The following is a 22,660-nucleotide window of genomic DNA, read 5'->3' as shown; positions in this document are numbered from 1 at the left end:
ATGCTGCAATACAATGTAAAAACCATGGTATAACTACCATTACTATACTATACTATAGTAGTTACACTACTATAACTACCATAAAAGGCACTATGATATTCAAACAGATTATAATCATAAAATGCCTGTTATTCTAATATGTGCAGCCCAGTCCTATCAGAACTAGAGATGGATAATCCAGATTCAACTGAAAAATAATAATTGCCATCTACTTGGCAGGAACTGCATTTTGAGGCCAGAAAGAACTAGAAGCTAAGCTCAAAGGATAACAACAAGAAAGCATACTGCATTGTCAAAGCTAGCAGTTGAAGGTACAACTTGGCATAAAACAGTTGGGCAGATGGGATTATAAAACTAACAATTACTATCAGAGCCACATATTTTGGTGAAAGAGGAAATGACAGCAAACACAAGATATAGGATGCGTGAAATAGTGGGAATTTGCTAGCATTACTAATCTAAATATAAAACTAAGGTTTTATAATTAATTACTTACTGCATTAAGGATGCGGTTTTTATGATATTATTTACCAAAAAAGACTACTGCAATAACAATCTTGGTATTTACTTTTAGAATATTTTATTCAATTAGATCAGGAAGTCACCCTGTTAACCAAGATCCTCTCAAAATTTAAATCCAGCTAATAGAAGCTAACTCAGCAATACATAAAGTTTCAATGTTGTGATGAAAATGTACTATCTGATGAACACTTCTAAAAATTAAGTCTTACAGAAGTGAATTCTGCTCAGAATAAGCATACCCGAATAAGATGGAATTGCATACCTGAGGACGGGCAAACACATTAACTTTAGAACTATAAATATATAGAGAAACACCATCAAGATGGATTGTGTTTATATTTTTCCTTGTTAATGCTTATTAACAGTACTTAATAGGTCAACATTACTAATGACATCTGTTTGGAAAACATTTAACATAATGTTTCTTAGGTCACTTTGCATGTCAGTTAGAACCCGGTGAATATATTGGGAGTTCTTTTCCCTGTTTTTAATCACACAAATGAATAAACAAATAGATATGCAAAAGAAATTTGCAATTCCATTAAACAGACTAAGAACGTAACATGTATATCCTACCCCATGAATTATTCCAAATTATTGTTTTATATCTGATGAATCTCCAGGGTAAAAGTTTTGATTTGGCCTAATGACCATCTTTTTAAAGCTAGAATAAAGCAAAATGCATGAAAAGTCCTAAATAAAACTGCCACCTAGTGACTGAAACACGTAGCTTAACTTTTTCAAAATGTTTAGTTAATGACTATACCCATAAAGTATAAAGAAAACATATTAATTTTGAATCTTTAGATACAAACTATCTGAATTAATAAAGATATACAAGTTTGAATAATACATACGTAATAATACTAATGCTGATTTTTAATGCTAATTAGGATTCCTGGGAAAATTTAGAAAACATTAAAAAAATACAAATACAAATATGATTATTGAAAATATATTTCATTATTTTTTTAAAAAAATACATAAATAAATAAAAATGAAGCCACCCAGAGTCATTAACTGAGATGGGTGTCCACAAAAATTGAACAAACGAACAAAAGATGAGCAACTTAAGTATGAAAAATTGTAAATATTAATATTTAAAACCTTGGGAAAGCAGAACAAAGATGACAATTTAAAAAAATATATATTCTGCTACTTTGATCACATAGCCTTGGCTATGAAAATTGAAAAAGTTAAGCGTTTCAAGTATCCAGGGATTGTCCCACATGATACTGCTCTTGGAAAACCCATATAGATTACATGAAACAATTAGCACTGAGGAGTTTAGCAAGACTATTAAATTTCTTTATGCCAAAGGCAAGGAATGTACTGCAGCAGCATCAAAGTCATTTGAGGCAAAGGTTACAACCCATGTACTTTATGATGCACAGTTGAGCCAATTCCCTAATTACAAACTGCTAGAAACAGTACCAAACAGTTCCTATGATTAATTTTCCATGTTCCTAAATGTGTGCCAAAGTTATCACTAAGGCTAGAGACAGGATCATTGAAACAGAGACAAAAGCATGGCATACTATTTAATTATAGTCAGGTGCCTATTTTTTCCCCCAGCAGGATTGATCCTTTAGTTTTGAGAGATCAATTTCACGTTTTAGTGCTGGTATCAACTAGCATTAAAAAAGAAAATGACTCTCTTGGCCTTCCACTTGACCAACTATTGTCCTTAGAATACAAACACATATTTCAAGAGATTAAGAAAAAATTAGTTGACATGATGAATAGAACTTAGTTTAATATTACATCATATTAAGGAATATTTGGAACCAAGGAGTTATTTAAGCATGCTTTCTAGTGCCACACATAATGTTTAACTAGGTGAGCTAAAATTCCTTTTTACAAAATAACTTTTCGTTGCAATTCAAATTTGATTAACACCCAGCATATTAAAGCAGCCATCAATTTAATTTCTCTAACAAGCCACCCTTGTTATAACATATATCAAAAATTTAAAATAAGATTTATTTTGTTTTATTATATACCAAATAGCAAAAATTTGTGTCACAGCTTTTAAACCTGAAAACAAATATAGAATTAGATCTACTAAAATGAAGGATAAATACAAATTATTTAAAATGAGTTAGAATTCAAATTAGATCCACAAAAGTTTCTGCTGTGACCATTTTTAAGGTCTAAAAGATTCTGCTCATTTCCTTACAACGTATCTAATTTAGGAATTCCATTAGTTTTGTTGTAAATCTGGGAAGTTTGTGCTATTTATGCTATTACATTATGAAAACTATTCCTGTCTTAAGACTTTAGGCCAAAGTTATGCATTTTTAATTCTGCCAATAGATTTATATTTAAAAATTACAACATTAAAGCCCTGCAGGACATCTTAACACCTTTCAACGCCTTGCATGGACACATCACTGAAGCTTAATGCACATTTGCTGATTCATCAAGGATGTCACACCATTACACTGCATCAGCAGACAGAAAAATATCTGCTTTCTTGCAACTTGCAGAGTAATTTATGACACCCAAATTTAGTTTTAAAAACATAAACTTTTTCATTAGCAAACACAAAAGAGCGCAATATATTTATCTGAACAGCAAGCCTCAATATACAACTGAAATGAAAGCTGTACAAAGTCCCAGAGGTGGTTTCCGGCTGCTGCTACTGCTGGTTTGCTCAGGGACACACTTCACATGCGCGCTATGCATGCTTGCACAGTACTTTAAAAAACAAGATGGTGGCACTTACGGTGCCACCAACATAACTGGTTCAGGGGCGTGGCAGACTGAGTCACTACTTACTTGGCCAAACCGGTAGGAACCCACCTCTGAAAGTGCCGTTCCCTCTTCACTGAATGATCCTTCTATTTTAAAAATTCTAAAATTTAATATATGAATAAAAACTTAATTTTGGCAATTCAGAAGAAATGAAAATATGCAACTATAATACTTCATAGGAGGTTATCCTAAGCAGGGGATGATAGAAGACAACAAAGTAAGCTTAGTATTGTCCTGAACCAAATGTAAAAATGTTTCTTTAATTTGATAATTAATACAATCTACTAAAATGAGAACAGTAATATTTTCTAATTGAAGCAATGTCTCAATTGTATAATAAAACGTATTTCATTTCCACAGACAAACTAGATTTCATATCAGAAATCTTGAAAATATTATGTTAAACAAATCTTATTTATTGAAGTATAGTAGCTTGCAATTAAATAATAATTATCAATTCTTACTTCTTGAGTTCAGTTCATCAGTTTATGAGTATAAATGTTTTACTTGTTGAATAAGAAATAAGAATGTTTTACTTGTTGAATAAAATTAGAACAGCTTTTCTGTTCTAAATCAAAATCTGTGGGAAAATTAGTAGCCAAGAAACTATATAATGCCAGATTGAAATAAATGTTTATTCTAGTTAAAATTGATTTTTGCAAACTTTTTAAATTAGTACCTCTCTTCCAATAATCAGTAACTCAAATGTAATGTCAAGATATCGAACTGGCATTTATAGTTTATACAAATGTAGTTGAGATGTTTCAGAAGTCTGACTTCTCTGTTTGGTACTGAAAAAAGTCACGTAAAAGATCTATTTGGCTGATGCAGATCAAGGAAAAAGAATTGGGAAATTAGCTTTTCCCCACAGATTTAGATTTAACCATAATCAGACAGTATGCAATCCTGCATCATATATGAAATAAATGCCACTGAATGCAATGGAAGAGCTATGTAGAAGATTAAGTCATACATGATTATCTATTGCAGTTTTTCAATGCAAGTATGTTAGTATGAATAATTCCAGATCATTGTAATGTTTCTAAGATTCCATTATTTTAATTCCATTTATTATATCTATTTTTTAGATTTTTAAATTTCACACTTGTTATTCTTATAAATAATTCAAAGTAGCAAAGTACTTATAAAGTACTTATAAATAATTCAAAGTAGCAATAGCTATTCTTACTATTACTTTTCTCCAAAATTACAACCCTATTGTTGTGGCCTGCTAGCGGTCAGTGGAGCTGGCAGAAGATTCGGACAGTGAGGAGATTGGGGAGGAACATGAGTCAGTCCTGGAGTCTGGCAAAGGCTCTGATGAGGGCTCTGCATCAGAGGCAGAGATGTGGCTGCCTGAAAGTTATCAGCTGCCTACAGTGTTGGACATCAGTGAGGCAGACGAACAGCTGCAGCCTTTTCCCAGAGTTGCCAGATGAAGGGAACAACTAAGGAGCAGGGGCCAACTTGGAAGTAAGGCCACAGGTGGACGATAAATGGCCGCTCCCATAGGGAATAAAAGAAGAACAAAAGGAGAGTGGAGTTTGCAGGAGACAATTAGTTTCCTTAATTGGTTTGTGACTATTAGAGGTTCCTTGTCTAATTTGAAGATATTGGCCTGGCAACTTTCCAAACCAGGTCTGTGACTATATATATTCACCCTTGAAAGCTTTTGCTGGATGTGCATGAGAGGAATTCACAGTAACTTAATAAAAAGAGTTTTTTGTCAGGACAAGGAGTCTGCTTCATGGTTTGGGGAAGCCTAGGTCAGAATACCTGTGTGGTGAGGTGAATTTAGACAGTGACTGGCCTAAGTCACACAGCTAGTTTTTCATATAGTTTTTAACTATATTAACTGAATGTAATTCATATGACCATGGAGATGCTGCAATGGTCGTAAGTGTGAAAATAATAAGTCATTTTTTTCAGTGCTGATGTAACTTTTAACAGTCATTAAGTAAACTGTTGTAAGTCGAGAACAGCCTGTATCAATTCCCCTAAAATACCACCCTCCCCAAAAACTTCTCTATTCCATAGGTTTGAATTTTCCTTGATTTATACTAGTTTGTAATCAAATATAGTTAATTTAAGAGATCTCCTTCTTGAAGACAGAGTACTATCTCAAAAAATGTCTTTATAGCACAGAAAGTATCATAAATCTTTTGAGCAGCTATGCATTGCATTTCAAAGACAGATCAGCAAAATCATCTCAATTGTGATTCAAATGTATTTCACCTTCAAAAGTGCTTAGGCTAGAAACAGAATCTGACACATATTTCAATTTATGGAGAAAGAATATTCTCAAATAACCTTTATAAACTCATCTATCATTTACTTATAGTGTGAATTGTCTTATAATGAAACTCATAGAGAAATAGAGCCATCATTACTGAACACATGTAACTATTGTAGAAAATTGTAAGTGTGAAAAGTAAAACTGGAAAGAGTAGAAAAGCCAAGGTCCCAGACAAAGTTCCATTCACCAAAGGCAAAAGAAATGTTCATTTTTATAGAAAAAGTCACAAACTTGAGATTTGGTGATAAAATGCTCAAAATATATTCTAACAATGGGAAATCATAAATAAACCTGTAATCTATTTTATATTAATACTATTAATTGGGTTTTATCTTGGGTGTAGCCATGGTTGAGTAGTATGGTAGCACTGAATATAGAAGATCTCAGATTTATTACCTCTAGATAGGAAACTTGTTTAAATAATTGGAGCTGTTTTCAGTCTTTTGTGAGGCAATATTAAGCAAGAAAAACAGCTTTTTATATTTTCAATTTGTAAGTATTTGGGTGAATAAATGGCACTGTTTTAAAAAACAAATGATCCCATTTATTTCATCTCTGGATCCTATCTGGACTTGTAATAATCTCCACTGAAATCAATGAGAAATGCCTAAAGGCATGACATGGAGTTCAATAATTAATCTCATTAATTTAGTAAAGATAAAGACAAACTCCTTAACTTTCCTGAAACATTTCCAATATGTCATATTTGACTTTATCTCGGAATGTTTTTCAACAACTTCTATCCCTGAAAGACATGAATAATTTTAATAAAGATATATGTATGAATTGATTTCCTTTAAATTGGCCACCTTACCTTTTCAACTGGTGCATTTTCTTCACATGTTGTTACACTAGCCTTTCTTGATGCAGTTTTTGATCTACTCAGTCTACGGGATACTTTTTCTCTAAGCAAAGTAGCATATCCAATGTGCTCATAAATAGGATTTGTCGTCATTTTGGAAATATATTCAGAAGCCTTGGTCTCTATATATAGTGTTATTAAGCCATCTGTTACCAAATCATGGATTGATTCAAACCTCTTCTCCCCTACAAAGTGCTTTCCATCATAGAAAAGACGGTAATTTAAGGTCTGATTCCCAAATCTGCATCAAAACACAGTAAAGGTGTTTGAGCACCACAATTTTATTTTTTATAATTATATACATTTTAAATACCCTTTATAAAAATAGCTGAGAAAAGAGTTATGTAATTAATATTGTATACAATTAAAGTAAGCATATCAAAAAATGATGGGCCAGTGCGGAGGAAAAAATTCCATGAATTAATCATTGCAATGAAGTTTGGAATAATTCAATCTCTACTTTTCTTTCAAAGTAAACATTTTCTCATCCATCTCCTGACAGAATTAAACACAGTTAATATTGACATTACACTATTGATTGCTGTTAACAGTTTCCCTGTTAAGTAAGAATTGCAACTAATTTCAACTTTAAAAATAGCCGAAAACATATTCCATGTTATGGAAACATAACTGTATTTTAAACCGTCAGGGAAACTTTGCTTTTTGAGGTAAAAGTTAATATAAGAAATAATGTTAAATGATCATTGTTCATATTTTTAAATTGCAATGTTAGGTCTGCATTAATTTTTGTTAAGGTAAGGTAGATTCATATTCCTCAGGTTTTTTTATTTGCAAATGCATTGACTACATTTATACAATATTGTACATTTTGTAAATTATATTTTAAATGCTTTATAAACAGCTTGTTAAAATACAGCTTGTTAAAAGTCAGCAAGTTGCAATATCTAATAATTTCAAAGGCTGAAATAGTTTAACTTCTCCAGTCATTCTCCAGTCATTTACGATGGCTGTTGTAGTCCATCTATCGTTGTAATACGATCTAAATATTTTGGTTTGCTTTTTGTTTGAATTAAATCAGCCTTAATATATTATAAATCATGTTTTAAGATATAGTTTGCATGTAGTTATTCACATGTCATTAATGAATTATCCCTTATATTCATGATATTAGTAAACATTTCTTAAAATTTATGAATAAATGTGACAGAATTTACCTAAGGGCCAGAGTGTAGCACCCAGGTTGCCGCTGACTTTCTCTAAGAATATATGCTCCCTCTATTCCTCCAAGCAATTCATCAGCTTGCTCACGAGAAATGATCCCATGAAATCTAGAAACATAAAAGCAGTTAATAATTCTTATGGGGATGAATGAATAAATAAATTAAAAGCATTTGATATTGGAGGGTGAGGAGAGAAAATAGAAGAATAAACCCCAGAATTTCTAACAGCCTCAGCTCCAAAAGTATAATACTATTAATATGTGAAGCTGAAAGTTTTTAAATAGAAAGACATTAAAATTGGAATCACATTGTGTTATTTATTTTTAAAACATGGTCTTGCTATTTAAACATTTAGTGTTATATCTTGTTTGATTCCTGAAAGGTTCTGCACCCCCCTGCGATCATATAATTGCATTTTGGATACTTTACATCTGTTTTAAGAGCATCCTATGAATATATGGATCATGATTTTGGATGTTTTTTGCCAGTTTCCAAGATTTACTTCTGATTCCTGGCAAAAAATGCACATTGGATAGAAACTGATTTTGTTAATGACTATTACAAAAAAGGTTGCAAAATCAGATATGATCATATCTGCTTAATGATCATAAAAAATTATGATTCCATGTTCAATTATGATCATAAATCAAGAACTACCTGTATGTAATCTTATGATTTTTATTATGACATCACAGTGAATGTGTATAGACTTTGTTTATATATCAAGGACTACCTGTATGTGATGTTATGATTTTCATTATGACATCACAGTGAATGTATATATCCTTTGTTTATAGTTTGATGTACATGCGGCTAGTTATATGATGGAGAAAGAGAACAATATTAATTACTAAAGCAAGTTTGGGTCTTTGAGTCTTTCATCTAGGCAAAATAATATGCAGAACAATTATTACATGTAGATATATGCAGCTCATTAATTCAGTTTCAATTTGAAACTGAACACTAATTAATATAATAATTTGGAGCTTTTCAAATTTAAACTTTAAAAAAAAATATGCATGTTAAAAGAAAGCAAAAATCATTTTTTGATAGTGTTAATTGTCTGAAAGGCATAATCAAATTCAAAAGTGTAAAAAATATTCTGAATCTAAAACATTTCCATTAAAATGTTCTGATCTGAGTTCATAGATGTTTTGAATTTGAAACAGTCTGCAACAATCTCACAAAGAAGTCACTATTATTCTGATATCGAGGGAGGTAGCCCTCAATAATTCTCAATAAACTCAAAATGATGATGTTTCAAGCTGTGAACACTCAAAGCATTGGGTCAGCATGGTTCAGGTTTATTTATTTATTGATAATTTATATCCCACCTTTTAAGATTATTTTTACAAATAACTTGAGGCAGCAAAACATATCTAACACACCTTCCTCATCCTTAGATTCAAAACCTTTGGAATTTGAAATGTTTTGCACTCTCATGTTTGCATTAAAAATGACCCATTAAAATAATCAAAGTTTTGCTGAGTATTTCTTAATACATGCCACATGAAATAACAAATAGTTTAATACATACTCTCTTCCATAATATTTTGGTCTGTTCTCCACCTAAATGTAATTAAAAAAAATTAGCAAAATTGTTAGATTTGAACTAATGATATTAAAAAAAATCAGGTAAAAATTAGCTCCAAATGTAAGGTGTTTTTTTTACATTCTGTGTTGTAAAGAAAAGTAGATAGAAACACCAGTAGCAAACCATTCCTCTTTTGTGACACTAAATTGTACTCATACATTTAAAGGTTGTATGGATGGATCAGTTCTCCAGTTAACCTAATGAAATTGTACTGTAGCTGACATATTCCTAATATAGGATTTCTGGAAATGTATTAAAACACTTACTTCCTTTTATGTATTCATCTCTGGTTTTGCTTAATGAAGTCTTTTGATGCACTACAAAATGTCATTCTATTATGAACTTTGGCTTCCACAATTTTCTTTAAAGAAATTCCATTTCATTGTAATGAAATAATTAAAATGTACACTCCAAGGAGTGCATTTATTTTAAATATAAAAGTCAATATCAGCTTTATAAAAGGATAACCGTAGTTCATTTCAGTGCAAATAACTTTTACCTTCATGTACTTTAGGTTGTTACTAAACATTTTTTCTAGTAAATGCATTTTCAGGAGATAGTGTTCCTATAGTAAAAATATCACACTGAATATATAACTATCACACACAGTACAATTTAAATTATCATTGGTAAGCAAATACATGTTAGTCCAGTAGGGGGCAGAGCCTTAAAAAATATAATTTGTACTTAATATGCTTCGGTTTATTTTAATATTGAAAGAAATAATGTTTCCAGGTGTCCTTAATTTATCCAGTCATATACTGTATAGAGATAATTCCTGTCATCACTCATATTGTCAGCTGGCATATATATATTGCCCCTTTCTTCCTTGGCAAAGAATTGAACAATTTTATCAAGAAAACTGGGCTTCGGCTAAGCGGATTTAAGCTGAGATTGGTCAAAAATGACTGAATAGTAGCAGATTGGAAAAATTGGGTTAATCAATCAAGTTTGTGCAGGGTATTTTTCTTCATATTTTGTTAGTATAATTGAATAGACTCTTTTTACAAGAAATTATATATTTTTGAGTTTATCTGAAAATGAAGTCAAAATCATGAGCCAATAATTGACAGCTTGGGTGTCTCAAGATAGTGTATAAACAAACATAAGGTGGGAAATATAATGATTCCATTGTAAGAAACTTCCCTTCTCTCCCTCTTTTTTTCCTGCCCTTGTTTTTCTTGTGCTGCCTATTTTGGAAGCTGCTATTTCAGACACTTTACCTAAATACAAAAAGAATTAATATATACATACTTCATTTCCATTCCAATAAGATTATCCATTTTTTAATTTTTTCCTATAATTATGCAATAGCGTTATTATGCCTAGCCACAAAAATTGCTAATGTAAAATCAATGCATGGAACAAAGTTAGGAAGTACAGGGTGGGGCATAACCTTTTCCTAGGGGATCACAGCAACACTTGTAATAACAACACAAATAATTCATACACCATTCGAAAGCCCATCAAAAACTGAGTTTATTGACACGATTTAATAGTCAGTATGACCACCATTAGCCCTTCGAACAGCATTCAAACGAGGTGGATAAGAACACAACAAATCTTCAAAAAGTTCCGTTCGATTTTCCAGATTTTCCAGAGGGTGGGGCATAACCTTTTCCTAGGGGGTCACAGCAAGATCGACAGCAGTTTACAACTTCCGCGACACCTCATTTTAAAGCCCATAAAAAACTGAATTGAATGAGCTATTAAATGTTAAATTTGTTTCGGTTGAAACTTTGAGAATGAATTTGGAAACTGTGTTGAAAAATCTGGAAAATCGAACGGAACTGTTTGAAGATTTGTTGTGTTCTTATCCACCTCGTTTGAATGCTGTTCAAAGGGCTAATGGTGGTCATACTGACTATTAAATCGTGTCAATAAACTCAGTTTTTGATGGGCTTTCGAATGGTGTATGAATTATTTGTGTTGTTATTACAAGTGTTGCTGTGACCCCCTAGGAAAAGGTTATGCCCCACCCTGTATGCTTTTAGTAACACAATAATGAAGTCCACACAATAATGAAGTCAGATTTATTTTGCAAACAAGCTGAGGCTACACCTCCTTTGGATGGCTGAGAGTATACCTTCTTCATATTGTTGAAACTACATTTTCTAATGCTGGAATATATATTACCAGCTACTGGAGTTTTGGAATTTATTTTTTCCCATTTATGTTATATATAAAAGTTCCACACATTTTGCTTGTATTATAATAATAGTCTATATCATATTTTGTGACTTGATCATTAGTGACTACTCCATACAATGGCTGTACTTTTTCATCAATCTTGCCTTTACCACCTTCATAGGTTTTTAAAGCAAAGGGATGCTGAAATAAGATCATAAGCATTGTCACAATTTTAGCACAGTCACAATTTAGCTTAGCAACCACTTTACTTAATGACAAAATTACTGGTCCAAATTATGATTCACACAATTTTCTACCATACTTATTCTCTGAAGACAAAGAAAAAGCTCTTTATAACAGCAACATCTTCTAGGAAATGTGGAGGAATGTGGAGGAATTCACATCTCAATGTATTTTATCCTTTGTAAAAACTCTGTTTTATAGTACTTGTTAATTATCCAGTCTGCAAGTTTCTGCTGTATCAGGGGTGAGTTGCTCTGATGCATGTGTACTATTCAATGTAATTGTTCTTCTCACATGCGCAGAACAATTTACACTGAATTGTGCATGCGCAGTCACTAAAATCCAATATGGCGGTGGTCCAGCAGCGGCAAGAGAACCAGTTCGGGGGCGTGACAGTCCTGGTTCGCTGCCGGTTCTATGACCCAGGCCTGAATTCCACTACCAGTTCGGCCGAATCGGGAGGAACTCACCTTTGTGCTGTATGAGGTATCTCATAGAAAGATGGTAAACTTTGTAGCACTTCATGCAATACAACTTTTATTTCTTCAGTATTAACAGAATAACAGAGTTGGAAGTCTTCTAGTCCAATCCCCTGCTCAAGTAGAAGAACCTATACTATTCCAGAGAAGTGGTATCCAATCCAATCTCTTATTAAAAGGTTCCAGTGATGGAACACCACAACTTATGAAGGCAAGTGTTCCACTGGTTAATTGTTCTCACTGTTAGGAAATTTTTCCTAGTTCAGGAGTCGCTTCTTTCCTTGAAAAAATACTTTTCAAGTATTACTTTGAGGAATTACTTTGATATACTTTGGTCTACATCTCTGAGTTTTCATTGTTCAAATTGCTACCCTTAGAACAGCTGCTATGTGAAAATTTCTGGGAAGCAGGGAAATGGTGTAACAAAAACGTAAGAAAACCAAGTAAATTTTTTTTAAAAGGGCATGAATAGTCTTTAGAATGCTTGTAGAGTGCTCCTGGCAAGGGGGGGAAGAAATGAGCAAAAAACAGCCTGTTTTTTTTTTTAAAAAAATGGGCCTGTTTTTTGTCAAAAAAAGGGCAGGTATAGCCTTTTGCAGGCTTATAGAGTGCTCTTGGCTGCTGGGGGGGGGGAGAAATTGATTTCATTTCTCCCCCAGCCCCCAGGAGCACTCTAAAGACTCTGTTCGGCTATTTTGGTGAAGGAGCGGGGTTTCGGGAGGCAAAAATGCTTTTATTCAGTGTATAAGACACATCCAGATTTTCAGCCTCTTTTTTGAGGGAAAAAGGTGTGCCTTATACTCCGAAAAATATGGTAACTATTATTAAGTGAAACAACATAAAACATTGATAAGTTAGATAATGTAATATATTTCAAAATGTAAAGGTCAAAAGGCATGAAAAGACTTTTGCTACTAAGAGGCCTGTTAGTTTTAACAAATATTTTACAAGTATTCTTTTTGTATAAATATTTGAAATTTTCCTTTAATGCTAATTGATTTTCAGGATTTAAAGATAAATTATGATTGCATGTAGAATAATTATTAATGACATCCATTCCATAGTTTGTATACATTATGATACATACTATTCCATTCAGAATGGTAGTATGTATCATAATTTTAAAAAGAAATGGAAGAAAATTAAATGTGCCCATTTATGGATATAATGCTTTTAATTCTCTTTCCATATTCATCTCTAGTTGACAAAATCAAAAGAGTTTTCATAATGCACACAGAAGGCGGTAGTGATTATTATTATTATTTAAAAGCATCAAATTCGGGCATGAAGTTGCTAGAACTAAAATAATGATCAAGATATAAATGTGATTTAAAATTTGTGTTAGTTCAAAATAGAAATGTTGTGAAAAACTGAGACGCAATATAACAAATAACCTTAATCTAAAAGTGCTGTGAGATTTTTTCCCATCTAATGATCAGTTAATGAAGAAAAAACATAGGCAATTTTTAAAATATACCTTTTAATCTCCAATATTTTGGAAAAAATATTTTCCAAAATTAAATAATACCCAAAGCAAATCAAAGCACACTTAAAATGTAATATAGAAATTTGAAAATGGATATTTTTACTGGAAGTGTAAATGTATGTTTTACTAAAAAGTATTTTAGGATTTTGTAACTGGCAATGGTAGAGTCATCTTTACTCACTGCCAGTATCTGAAAATCAATTTACAGCTATAAAGCAATTTTGCTTCCTCTATAATTATCTTTGTGCATCCACCTACCCACATTGCTTAATCTCTAATGTATTAATGATGGGAAAATATGAAAAGTGTATTATGAAGACATTCAAAATCCCAAATATAAACATTGAAGATGTCTGTAAAACATCCCTTTTCAGTAGAATAAAAGCAGATGAATCCATATTTTGTGTACTAGTTGCTTTACAAACAATGTATTTTTTGGTAATAGGTGGGTTAGGGTGTTATTATAGGAAAACACATCTAGTAGAATAAGGGGTATAACTGATTAATTCGCAAAGCTGTCTGTTCTAGAAACTAACAGCTGCAATAGTTGCAGAAATTACAACATCTGAGAAGTGATATAACAAGTCCAACTCTAAAGATTTACTGAGCCAATCTCCCCTGCAGACATAAAGTCAATATGTCAACTTTTATCTAAAATAGAGTATTTAGCTATCTCTATACTATATAATTAATGAATTCCCATTTCCAGTCAACAAATTGAGTGATGAAATGGATGGATGGATGGATAGATTAATAAATTTCAAATGCTGTCTTTTGGATATGATTAACAGACACCGATATTTGCCTTATCTACATTATTTTTTCCAATTAAATTGCACATTTCTATATAAAATCTCTTATGATAAAAGCACAAAAGGATTAGAATGATATACACTATTCCATACAAACTGCTATTTTATGGTTGACCATTCTTATTTCTCATTTTTCTTTGGCATGATATCTTCATTATCTGTAAATAATAATTTGCAGATAAATTGGCAAAATCCAAGGAATTTATCCAAGTTATGAGGGAATACATTTTAGCTGTAAATTTTCTGTATTTATTTAAAACTCTTTGAACTGATAAAATATAAAATATAAAAGAGATCAGAACCATTTCAATTGTTCTCAGTAATGCAATGCAATGCAATAATGCTGTCATATTAAGAAAGTCATTGTCAAATATAGAAAACCTTTGCATATACATCTGGATTTTCTACTTTCAAAGTTTGGGATTCACAGAAAGAGTGTGTATATTGCATGAGAGGAGGAACATTTTCACTCAGTCCTAGACTTTGATTTGGTCTCATTGAACAAGGGCAATATAGGTATGAATACCTCCTTGACAGCAATGTTCTTTGACAAAATTTTCAACAGAAATCTTTCACTCTGTTCTCTTATCTTGGAAAATGAAAGATGACTCAGTGTGATGCCCCATAGCATGGAATCTACAACTAAATGTCTAGGTTTCCTCAACCCATTGAAGTATCATTTGTTTACTATATATTAATGAATAACTACATTGGTTTTGTCCACTTGGTTCTGTCCACCTGATAGCAAACAAACATACTATTAATGAGTGTGGTGAGTGATGCTAGTCAGACTCAAAATATCATGTAAGATATGCAGTCTGCTTAATAAATTAATTGTATGTATTGTGACGCTCTTGGCTGGACTATGATTCACTCCATATGCCAGGTTCAGGTTGATGGACTCTGAAATCATGACAGTTGGGTGACCTTGAACCTATTACTCTGCCTCAGCCTACACTTCTCCTTAAGTTGTTGGGAATTTTTGTGGGTGGATTTCAAGGCTGATAATTGGCCAGTTTGTGTGTACAGTAGAGAGGAACTGCTCCTTCAATAAGGGTTCCTTTGTATTTTATAATCTGTAGCTAGACCAACAGAAGAAGTTGAAGGGGAAAAATTTATATATGATTAACTTGAATCCATTTCACACCAAATTATGGAAAACAGAAAATGTAGCACAGATGTTGTTATTTACATGAAGGGATACTGTTAATCTGTTACTATAAATTTCATCTTGAACAAAAAGTACTATTTTTCTCTAAACTTAAACTCCTTTACACAATAATAACCTTATATAAATACAAATCTATCTTTTCATATATATAGTTTCTTCCCTAGAGATTTTTTTAAAAAGTTCTCAATAGGAAAATAGTAAAGCACCTAGTAAAATGTAATCTTATCAGAATTCTTAAAATTAATAATGCCTTATGTCTCCAATAAAAGAGAATATTTTGCAATATATTGCAATGAGGGCTCCTGTTGCTCTCTGAGCTTGGTTGTTTCGTTCTAGGTTTCCTTACCCAAACTAGGCAATATGATCAGTACTAGTCACTGTTACTGATGATGTTACCTAGTGTGAGTAATAAAACAACTGCAAGAAAGCAACTAAGCACAGAATCTTCTATCTCCCTAAAGGTTGGCTACATCATCCCTATCTTCCAAATTATTTCTTTCATGGCTATGAATAAAAGGTAGATCACCTTGTGTCCTAATTTTCATCTCCATTCTGTTGTATTTACATTTAAAGATTGAAGTTGGAATAACCAATGGCCATTCCATTTGGGACTATCTGTGCTCACAAAATAAATATAGTTCTGTTGTATAGACATTGGTGATATATTGATGTCTGTAGCATATTGAAATGAAGATAATATAAACTATTGTTTGTTCTTCATGTATCTCTTTGTATCCCCCCCCCCTGCTTTTGCCCTATTTTGGCTGTTAGCAATTTTTATGTTTATTGATGTTTAATAAATGAGCCTTGAAATATACTTTTGCTAGTTGAATGAGTAATGTGTAGCTGTTTCTGATGTAGGAATTTACTGCATGCATGCTGAGTTCCAATACACTGGAAATTACCACAATAATTTACCAACAATTAAAATATTATTTAGAACAGAATAACTGAGTTGGAAGGACTTTGGTGATCTTCTAATCCAACTCTCTGCTTAGGCAGGCAAACCTACACCACTTCAGACAAATGGTTATCTAATCTCTTATTAAAAACTTCCAATAGCAATAGCAATAGCAGTTAGACTTATATACCGCTTCATAGGGCTTTCAACCCTCTCTAAGCGGTTTACAGAGTCAGCATATCACCCCCACAATCTGGGTCCTCATTTTACCCACCTCGGAAGGATAAAAGGCTGAGTCAACCCTGAGCCGGTGATATTTGAACCGCTGAACTGCTGAACTAGCAGTCAGCTGAAGTGGCCTGCAGTACTGCACTCTACCCACTGCGCCACCTCGGCTCAGGGTTGAAGTATTCACAACTTCTGGAGGCAAGTTGTTCCACTGATTAATTGTTCTATCAGGAAATTTCTCCTTAGTTCTATGTTGCTTCTCTCCTTGATTAGTTTCCACCCATTGCTTCTTGTCCTGCCCTCAGGTTCTTTGGAGAATAGCTTGACTCCCTCTTCTTTGTGGAAGCTCCTGAACACTGTTATCATGTCTTCCCTAGTCCTTCTTTTCATTAAACTAGACATATCTAGTTTCTGCAGATGTTCTTCATATGTTTTAGCTTCCAGTCTCCAAATCATTTTGCTCTTCTCTGCACGCTTTCTAGAGTCTCCACATCTTTTTAATATCGTAGCGACCAAAATTGATGCAGTATTCCAAATGTGGCCTTTCCTTTTGCTTTACTTCCTTTTTGCTTTACTGGATAAAAAAATTCCTTTTAATTTACTTGATAAAATATTTTTATTTACACTAGGCAATCAAATTAGAAATATAATATCATTTAGTTCCTTAAAATGGCATTTAACAACCATAAAATCCACAATAGAAAAGTAATATTTCATGAAGTACTAGGTACTTAACTATCTGGAAAATTACTTAATAATCCAGTATTGTATTCATTCCTATTTCATTACTTAGGCAGTGAGTATTACATGGAGACTCTCTCAAATGGGTTAATGGAATTATTCTGATTTACAGTTTATTAATGCTATAAAAATCCACATATTAATTTGGCTCTGCATTATGGTACTTAGTGGTATTTTGATAAATTTGTGTTGGTACAAAATACAGATATTAATAAAAATGCCCACAATTATTGGGCTAGTGACAGATCCTGAGAGCCTATTCTATAATTTTTCTTATTCTTACTAATAATAGTCAAGCTTTTATTGACAAAATCTAAAACACGTGGAATATTTTCCTAAAAAGATAACTTGAGGAAATTCAAATAACCAGAATTTTCTCAGATGAAGCCAATATGGTTTGATTCCCTTTTATCTGGAATATTCTGTTGCAGATCTGTAATGATGCCTCACAAAGAATAAAAGAAAATTAATTTACAAGCTTTGGCCAATTTTGCATAAATGGAGCTGCTGTTCAAAAAATCTCCTGCCTGATTTTTGAAATAGAACTCTTTCCAGCCAATTGCTGATTATTGGCAGGAACAATTCTATTTGAGAAGAAATGTTTAAATTCTTTCTTATAGTCTACTAAAGCATCAAAAAAGATTGCTAAGCCCTGAGCAGATCCATAAGGAAATAAAATTAAATCTGCCTGTTGAAATCCATATTTCATCAGACACTCTGATAAATTGTTACATCAGATTGATGATCTGCACTTGGAACTATTCTAATGTTCTACACAAAGGTCTTGCAAATATCCCCTGGAATGTGACAAGCAAAGAAAACATCTCATTAATTAGATATTTAACAACCATAAAACCCCTAGTAGAAAAGTAAGCTATCATGAAGCTGAGATAGACCATTAATAAATATTCATGATATTTTTGGAAACAATAGGTAATTATAGATTCCATTCAAAATATTGTGCAAATAGATGTAACTACTGTGAACATGAACATGAATATGAGCTAAGAAACATCTTTTATTTGTTAAAAAATGAATATGGAATCAGAAAATAAATTATCAGTTTTTTAACTGAATTTTTCACATTTCAGTAATATAGAAAGATCAACTGTATACAATTCATTTTATTCAAAGTATTCTTGGGCATTTATCAAAACAAATCTTGCCAGATGACATATTTGTTTCAAAAACTAATACCAATTAAAAACTGCATATACTGAAGTCACTGTAATTATATAAATGACTACATGCTTTTACGTACAGTCTAATACAGTGGTTCTAAACCTTCCCAATGCCATGACACTTTAATACAGTTCCTCTTATTGTGGTGACCCCCAACCATAGAGGAGCGGTGTCTTGGTTCCTAAGACCATCGAAAATATGTGTTTTCCGATGGTCTTAGGCAACCCCTGTAAAAGGGTCATTCGACTCCCAAAGGGGTCCCGACCCACAGGTTGAGAACCGCTGGTCTAATATATAGCATATTGATCTAACCACTTTGTACATTAAAAATCAAGATTTAAAAGGCTTTGATGATAAATTTTATCTACAATACTCAATGAAAGATGATGATCAGTATTATGAATATATTGCTAATAAAATAGTATGTGCAAAAAACTAAACTGACCTCATGAGGACAAATGATCCTCTTGGGACGAGGTGCTTCCTGTTGCAACTGATATACTGTTGAACATAAAAGTGCAATCATAGTTAGAAGTTTGCAATGAATACTAGCATTTATTTTCACATATTTAAGACAAATACTTTGAACTAAATTGAAATAAAGTGAGAATGGCTGGAAAAGGAGATTCTATACTAACATATTTCAAATGTATGCGTAAAATACTACTAATAAAACTGGGCTGCAGAAATCCAAATGACCTGTAAAGGGGCAGCAAAGAAATGCAGAAGATTCTAATTTTTGCATTTACAAGTCAGACAAATGGACGACCACTTCAGGTGTGGAATCCAATTGGGTGACTTGAAGAAAGTAGTGGCAAATTGCTTTGGCAAATGATGTCTGGAAAACCACATGGAATTGTCCCTATAGGTTGCCGGGAGTCAAGACTGTCTCAGAGATGGAAAAATATAAAAGTAAATAAAAAAGAATTAGCAAGTTAAGTTTGTAATAATATATTTTATTTAAAAAAAACATTGTCCATGAGATGAACTAGGCAGAATTTCTATGTCAGCTCCATCCTTGACTTAACTTTTAGCTTCCTTCCCCTCTCTCCCCAGAATTACTTTCCATTTGCACTCTAATGATCCTATGTCAGTAAGGAGCTGGCCAGTATTAATTCAAGCAAATTAAATACATTACAAAATTACCTGGGTCAGCCAACAAACAAACAAACAAATGAACAAACAAACAAAGCCCAGCATTGTGCAACTGCATTGTACAGTAAGTTAGAAAAGCTTTTTAGAACCTAGCTGTAATCATTTGGTTAGTTAAAAATAAGCCTTTTTTTCTTCAGTATTTCCTATTGCTGTTGCTGGAAGATAAATTCATATTTGCATAGGGATGAGTATCTTTGCTAAATATTCTAGATGTTCAACAAGGTTCTATTAGAATATTAGAAAAGTCAAACAATAAGTTGATTTTATTCTACCAACATGGATTTCTCTTGCATCCATTATAATGGATTCAATGTTTTTTTCTAATACACTTCCCCTTATTTGATTAACATTTTTTCCCTTTCTTTTCCAGTTTCAAAGGTACAACTGTTGTTATTGATATAAAGAACACATTTGCTTTAACTTCCATAGAACTTAACTCCTAAAGAAATGGGACTACAAGTCAGGTCGTATAAAATTTAAAAAACTACGAGCCACATTTCTGTTTGAATCTTTGTGCTGGAGATACACAAAGAATAATTATTCTTTGGGGAAAAGCTCAGAAAGAAGCTTGGGAAGTTTTTGCATACAATAACTAATAAAGCTATTTCAAAATGAGTCAATAGTAATTTAGCCATCTATAACTTTTATGGATTAAGTGAAAATCTCATTGGTCTTTGTTCTATTGATAAATGTTGGAATGTTGGAAGCTTATACTCATCAGTTCCTTGCATCTACCTGTATCATAATTAATAATTTAAACACAGTAAAGACATTTCTTTGCCTTTTTTCCAGTAATATAAGTTGCAATGAAAGATAGCTAGGTTGAACTGTCAACCTAACTGAACTAGATTGCACTAGTTCAGATAATTCCTCCATATTAACATTCAATGTCTATAATATTGCTGTGCTTATGATACAATATATAGAATTTCCTTTTTCTGCTACATTGAAAATCCTTCCAGTCTCCATTCTTAATTATTTAATTCCATGGTTATTTTGACATTGGAAATACACATACCATATGTATAGTTTAAGAAAATAGAATTGGATGCACAAATCCAAAACAGTGTACATTTTGATCCATAGTTTATCCATTTGACATTATTACTCCATAAATAAAAGCCCTTGGCATTCATAAATATGTTCGATATGGCCTCTTCAAAAGAATTACACATTTGTCCAAAAGCAGAAAAAGATCAATAGGTGTGAGGACTTAAGTTGCCAAGGATGGGATATAGAGCTGGAGACCAGATGAAATTACTATCTAAACATTGTGTACAACAACCAACCAGAAACTAATACCACATTAGGCTGGAGAAAGATAACAGTTCTATTTTATTCTATAAAAGAGGGCTGTAGCTTATCTTCTTTGTGATTAAGACATCTTACATCTGAAATAACAACTTATTATATATTCAAGTCTTGCCTATTATGACTATTCCTCTGGCAGCTCTTGAATTCTCCTTGATTTCTAGAGAAAGAGAGATTTATTGCCCTAGACAAGCTCTGAAAGAGATGTTGATAACAACAAAACGATCAAATCCAGCAGTCCATAGTAATAGACACAAACTGTGGTTATAATCTGAAAATCCTATCTATCTGTTCTTCAAATTCTATTCTTTAAATGCATCCACTTTAAATGTAGGCTGTCCTTCTGTAGGAAAAGGAATAACTGACATTTTATTCAATATTTCCTTGGAAATCTACAAGGCAGCTTCCAGGAAGCAAAAGCTGCATTCAAATCAATAGTATCTGTCATGAATAAATGGTCTGAAACCTGGAATCAAAGTTGAGAAAAAAAGCATTTACCTCTGTAAAATATCTATTAGAAGCAGGTAAATAACTTCCTCAGTAGCCTTCAGATGTGTTGAGGTTGCAACTCTGAGAATTCTCTATAGGGTTGCAGCTCTGAATTTGATTACAGACAGCTAAAGTTCTATAGCAGGAAATCTTTTACATATATTACAGGTTTAAAATAATCCAGTCATACATCTCTCAAAATCATTTTTTAGATCAATTTATAATCTTTTTCTGATTCAAAATTTTAAAACATTTGATTTTAAATATTTAAATCCTTGTTTATTTCTTTTTTATGGTTTTTTTTTAGGTTATAACTCCAAATTACATATGTTGATATCTACATTTCCAAATTAACTTTCTTCCCTCTTCCCATTCCCATTTTCTAAATTCTGAATACTCACAGTATGATTTCCATATTGGTGGTTGATATTCTTCAGCATCTAGAATAGTAATAAGATAAACTTCAATAAAGCAACACAGTGAACATATCAAAATTACTGCCTTCCCTACAGAATGATATTAATTCTTACACATGACAGTATTTTATTCATGTTATGTCTTTATATTATGGAATAATCTTTTAAAATTCTACAAAGTAATAAGCTATATGCCCAGCACCTATTTATATAACTTTATTAAGGGTTAGGGTTAGGGTTAAAAATTGCATTCAGCGGTTATTTTTTTCATCAAATATCTCAGTTGCTCTCATATCAGACCACTGGAACATGATTAATATATTAATAATAAATAATAATTTGTGACATAGATAGAGTTTGGTCAATGTAAAAGTGAAAAAACTCTAGTACAGGACAAAAATAGATAGACCTGAGTTTTCCATGTTTTCTTCCCTTTTCCAAAATCAGATATGGTCAGTGTTAGAATCTTCTTTATTTGCAAATCAAATGAAGCAGGGCAAAAAACGAAGGCAATGGAGTACCAGTGTCTTTGACAGATGCGGTAAAGCTGTCCTTACAGACATTTCCTCCTCAAGCAGTACACATCAGATAAAGAATCAACAAGCAGTGGCAAAATTTGTGATCTGAAATAATATTTTTACCATTGCACTTTCACACATTTACTTACTCAAGAACAATTACGACAATAAGTTATTGGTCATTTT

General features: G+C 32.4%; 1 protein-coding gene across 1 annotated transcript in view; it reads right to left on the bottom strand.

Moving 5' to 3' along the window:
• The window catches only part of CHN2 (chimerin 2), a 146,131-nt gene that overhangs the window by 80,620 nt on the left and 42,851 nt on the right, over window positions 1-22,660 (bottom strand). Inside the window, exons 2-6 of the mRNA XM_014067300.2 lie at window positions 21,942-21,980; window positions 19,031-19,086; window positions 9,156-9,187; window positions 7,613-7,726; window positions 6,390-6,678 (exon numbers count right to left, since the gene is read on the bottom strand). Of these exons, the coding sequence (XP_013922775.1) occupies window positions 6,390-6,678; window positions 7,613-7,726; window positions 9,156-9,187; window positions 19,031-19,086; window positions 21,942-21,980 (530 nt within the window). The remainder of the gene's footprint in view (window positions 1-6,389; window positions 6,679-7,612; window positions 7,727-9,155; window positions 9,188-19,030; window positions 19,087-21,941; window positions 21,981-22,660) is intronic.

This window comes from Thamnophis sirtalis, unplaced genomic scaffold (assembly GCF_051295495.1).
Source record: "Thamnophis sirtalis isolate CommonGarterSnake01/CBP01778 unplaced genomic scaffold, rThaSir2_p1.2 scaffold_4, whole genome shotgun sequence".
Taxonomy (NCBI): Eukaryota; Metazoa; Chordata; class Lepidosauria; order Squamata; family Natricidae; genus Thamnophis; species Thamnophis sirtalis.
The sequence above is the reverse complement of the archived record's forward strand: the minus strand, read 5'-3'. Positions and strand labels throughout refer to the sequence as shown.